The following is a 5317-nucleotide window of genomic DNA, read 5'->3' as shown; positions in this document are numbered from 1 at the left end:
TTTTTAGTGTAAATATAGTTTTAAAGACCCTTCTAAATATAATAATGGTTGGGTTTCGGATTCACTTTCTTGACATACGTGATCCGGCTTTGGTAAGTTGATCCAATAACTGGATTTTATCGTGGTAACTGCGTTTTCCTAATTGGATAATTACAAAAAAAAAAACGCCCTCTCTCTCAATACTGACGTCAGATTTGGGCGTCATTTGACACGTTGAATGCCTAAATTTCTACTTATTGTGGTGACGATGATGTTACGAGTCCAGGTGGGCAGAGCTAGTGTTGTCCGAATCGGTCGATAAGTATCGTATCGCCAGAAAATCAATAGGATACTGACCTGAATCGGCTATTTTTTAATAAATGTAAAAAATAGCTTACAAATATTGTTTTTATGACTTTAACACGTGTCACGTTCTGATTGACATATAGTAATTTATAATTTTTTTAGCAGATTCAAAACAATTCAATTGAGAATTGGTATCGGCAGATTCACCTGAGTCGTTGGCCAAAAGATACTGACAATGTGCCTTAATTGAGGCAGTTGAAATTTCTATAAATAACACTGTCATCTACTTCTAGTTTACTTTGTGGAAAATTTCATGGATAGATAGAGGCCTATAAGGGCTCCCCTTATTTGGTAGGGGCGATTTGTGAATGTCACGAAGTTAACCGAACGTCACATGTTCGAAACCCACCCACGGGTGACATCCTTTGTCATAAGTTCAAAGCTGAGTGTACTCGGTCGATGGGTAGGGGTACCTCAAGGCTTTTACCAACCTAAGGCCAGCCGGAGGTCAGTTGGGGGGGAGGGGGGCACCAATGTTTGCAAAAATTATTTTTTAAGACCTGCATGTCTTTCAGAAAAAAAAATTAAGATAAATAAGTACCTAAAAAGGTATTTCATAAGCATTTTTTATTTTTTATTTTTATAAGATTTCATAAGCATCTTAACCATAAAGTTTTCCCGTGTATCAATTTCTTGAGAATGCCAGGTGGTTTTTGAAAACATGGTAACTTTGTTTTCTTTACTGGCAAATGGCAATGTTGTATGAAACCAATGATGAGAGTGTGTTTTGGCTATTTTAGGAAAAACTTCATTTATGGTCCACCTTTTTGCATCAAATTGGAGATTTAGGCCTCACTTTTCTGAAATTTATGATACAAGCTACAGTTAATAAAAAAGAATAAAGGTAGGCCTTCGTTTGACAGTTTTCAGGAAAATGTAGTTACTCCATCTGAGGTCTCCATTTGCGGTTTTGTTTAAAAGTTAGATCCTGAAATGACGTTTTTCAGAAAATGTGTAACTCCTTTTAAAGTATCAGGCAAACAGGGACCCTCTAAATGGAATGTTCCCTTAAAAATTTAATATGATGCTAAAATTGAAGGGCTTGTGGAGAGTTTCAGTTGACGTTCAACATGCACCAACTTATCATTCCTTTCTTTTTCGGACAGAAAATATAATCAAGGTCATTCATTAACAAAAAACTTTATGCTGCTTATTATTGATAGAGAGTATGTATATCTCTCTCTTTTCTGTTCACCTACTACTAAAGAGAGACACCAACGACTAGTGATTACAGACTTGTTCATCTCATGGTCGTCTCTTATGGGGGATTATGGCAGATCTAGCAGGAGATATTTGGACCTGGATCCACCCCAAATTGCTGGCAAAACCTTTGGTAGAAGCTGACTCTGCTGGCCACTTGAGCTGGGCTTCCACCATTGCACTCCCCACTGTTTATAGCCATAATTGTGGAGGCAAAGCCACCGTCGGATGTGATCCCATTGTGGCAGTTGCTGTTGGACATCCAGAACCAGACTGCAGTCTTGAATGATATGACGGCATCCTGGGCCACAATCTCTGGGTTATTCAACCCATCGAACCCGATGGCTTGTCCAGCTGATCCATAGTTGTAGTTCCTATACATACATAAATAATTCAAAATATGAGAGAGAGAGAGAGAGACAGATATCAAAACTAAGGGTGATGACACAAGTGGAGTAACAGGGAGGTGTTGGCTATTATTACCAAGATAGTTGGATGGGTCCTCTGCCAAAGTATCTTTTGCCTGGAGCACATGGGTATTGTTGGTTGTTTTGATCACAGTAGTCCCCCTGAGGGTTTATCTCTTGTATGGAGCAAAAGCCTACAGGTTGGTAGTTAGAGAAGTGTTAGATGCTTCACTAGCTAGTGCTAATGGCATTGCACAATATATATAGTTTAAAAGAAACCAAATAAATAATGTCTGTTTTGTGTGCATGTGGTGACTGCGACGGAAGGTTGAGTGGCATACTGCCAGTTTCATGCATGACATTAGCAAGGAAGGCAGCCATCTCCCTCTTTTGAACGTCGACGCCGCCGGTGGTGCCGAAACCGTCAACAAAGCTCTCGGCGGCAGATATGAATGCATCGTAGCTGTAGAAGCCATACCCCTCGCAGCCACTGCCAGGAAGCAGGCTATTGAAGAAATCAGAAGTGACTATTGTCCTAGGTGTGTCCTGGGCCAAGACCACCTCCAAGACAAGAGCCACAACCAACACTCCAACAAGCCCTATGCAACTCTTCATTTTGAACACTCAAAAACTCTTTCTTGCACTTAGATGAGTCTCTTTGGTGGTACTTATAGGCAGCAAGTCGTTTCTGTAGTCTCATTTGTGAGATGTTGACCTTGACCGGCACCATTTTTTTAATAGGGGGCAGTTAGTGTAGGCAAGACCTGCAGAAGTGGGTCTTCCCTCTCTTTCCCAATCTAGGAAGCCTCCAAGAAACAGCCCACTGATTTTACAAGGCAGCCTGAAGAGGAAGAAAAAAAAAAGTCTCTAATTTGCGCGTATTTGACACGTTGAATGCCAAATTTTCTTCTTTTTGTGGTGACGACGTTACGAGTCCAAGTGGGCAGAGCCATCGGTATCGGTGCATGTCGGCCTGAATCGGCAGATACGTATCGTATCACCAGAAAATCAGTAGGATTCTGACCTGAATTGCCTATTTTTTTATTAAATGTAAAAAATAGCTTACAAATATTATTTTAATGGCTTAAACATGTGTCGCGTTCTGATTAACATATCATATTTTTTAACTTTTTTTTTGGCAGATTCAAAACAGTTCACTTGAGTTCGTTGGCCAAAAGATACAGGTCTGATTCCGATACTGACAACATTTGGCACAACATGCCTTAATTGACGCAGTTGAAATTTCTATAAATGCTTGACTTGTAAACACTGCCATCTATTTCTAGTTTACTTTGTGGAAAATTTCATGGTGTCATCTATTTCTAGTTTACTTTGTGGAAAATTTCATGGATTGATAGAGGCCTATAAGGGCTCCCCTTATCTGGTAGGGGCGATTTGTGAATGTCACCAAGTTAACCGGATGTCACAAGTTCGAAACCCACCCATGGGTGACATACTTTGCCATAAGTTCAAAGCTAGGTGTACTCCTCGATGGGTAGGGGGGGACCTCAAGGGTTTTACCAACCTAAGGCCAGCCGGAGGTCAGTTGGGGGGAGGGGGGCACCAGTGTTCGCAAAAATTATTTTTTAAGACCTGCATGTCTTTCAGAAAGACAATAGGACAAATAAGTACCTATAAAGATATTTCATAAGCATTTCTTATTTTTTATTTTTATAAGATCTCATAAGCATCTTGACTATAAAGTTTTCCCGTGTATCAATTTCTTGAGAATGGCAGGTGGTTTTTGAAAAACATGGTACCTTTGTTTACTTTACTGACAATGTTGTAGAAACCAATGGTGCGAGTCTAACCCCCATAGTCAACTTCGAAAAAGATGCGAGCCTAACCTCCATATAGGATATTTTATCCAATATCCAACTCCATTAGATTCAGTAAGCCAAAACATATATATCTGATTATAATCGGTTTTGGATATGCTTTTGATTTTTGCTACCGAATCTGACAGATGTCTAAATTAAAAGAATTGGGTTCAGTATGAGTTTTTCTCCATCCAAATCTGAATCTATTTGACCAATATCCAATTAGTCAGATCTGGTATTGACCACTTACGACCCGAACCTCAATCGTTTACATTCCTACATGCTTGCTAGCTCTAGACATGATCTGGTTATGTTGAAGTAACGATCGCATGGTTGGTTGTTGATAGACGTTGGAAAAACGAAAAATGACCGTACTGTACTGCCAAAACGACATATTTTTTAAAATATTCATCACAATTTACCAAATCATTTGAATGGACAATATCACAAGTTGCCAATTTCTTCTTGTAAGTTTTTCAACTTGCAGGTGCAAATTTTTTATTTTTGCACGTCATGATGCTAAATAATACACTCACGAAACTCGTCAACAAAATCACATCAGAGCTTGCGATATTACATAAAAGTTTGCAAAATTTTTAACATTTTGCAAAACTCGTGACAAGTCTCGCGCGATCATCGACAAAAATCATAAAATTTGCAAAAGTATGATAATTACAAAACTGATGACGAGTATCATATGAAGTATTGCAAAATTATAAAAAATTATGAAAGTTCGATATTACTCAATTTCTTATTTGAACCGCACATGTATTGCAAAATTTATTTTTTCTTGCAAAATTTTATCCCATATAAATGATGCTTTGTTTCTCAACACAATTTTTTTTCATTCGGATGACATATTTTCACAACACTTAGCGTTCTTATGGTCCCAAATCCTTCTGGCGACATTCTGATAACATTTAGGCAAATATTTCAGCAAGCAGTGACTTTGCGTAAATCTCTTATCGACGACAGTTCATCGATGGTCAGAATCCTCGAATTTTGGCTAACCTCCAACGAGTTTTCCAGCAAATCTCTTGCAAATATTCTGATAAAATCGTCAACAACGACTTCATCATCATCCTTCAATCGAGTTTTTTTTTCGGTAAAGTTACTGACGGCTAGTTTTTTTGGTGAAATATATTTTCACTGTTGTTTTTCTGGTAAAAACATATTTTTTACTATTGTTATCATTTTTTATTATGAGATGGCACCAAAGTTTATTGCATATATATTATCCAATTGTTATTGGTAAGGCCAACCATACTTTTTTTCAATTTTTGCATGTATAGGTGTTATCAATTTTTGCATGTATATTATTCGGTTTATTGTTGCTATCATAAAAATTTAGTATTTTATTACGAGATGGCACCGTAGAAGAGAAAAAAATGCATAAGTTACACTTGCAAGAACAAAGAAAAAAAATGAGCATGAAGGACCTGTAGCATTTGACGATTACGTGGTGTTTCATAAGACAATTCTTGACACGTAGAATAGGATTGCCAATTCAATAGAGAGGGATCCTACTCCAGCACCAAAAATATG

At 37.9% G+C, this 5317-nt stretch overlaps 1 protein-coding gene across 1 annotated transcript; it reads right to left on the bottom strand.

Annotated features, from left to right (window-relative positions):
* Positions 1-1435: 1435 nt before the first annotated feature.
* LOC149843689 (endochitinase 4-like) lies at positions 1436-2589 on the bottom strand. The gene is made up of 3 exons (XM_090001893.1): positions 2294-2589; positions 2029-2146; positions 1436-1919 (listed from the first exon to the last, which is right to left on the bottom strand). Exons 1-3 carry the CDS (start codon positions 2565-2567, stop codon positions 1625-1627), a joined length of 687 nt encoding a protein of 228 aa, XP_089858019.1. The 5' UTR covers positions 2568-2589; the 3' UTR covers positions 1436-1624.
* Between the last annotated feature and the right edge of the window lie 2728 nt (positions 2590-5317).

Source organism: Nuphar pumila, chromosome 3 (assembly GCF_984573655.1).
Source record: "Nuphar pumila chromosome 3, dmNupPumi1.hap1.1, whole genome shotgun sequence".
NCBI lineage: Eukaryota > Viridiplantae > Streptophyta > Magnoliopsida > Nymphaeales > Nymphaeaceae > Nuphar > Nuphar pumila.
The sequence above is the reverse complement of the archived record's forward strand: the minus strand, read 5'-3'. Positions and strand labels throughout refer to the sequence as shown.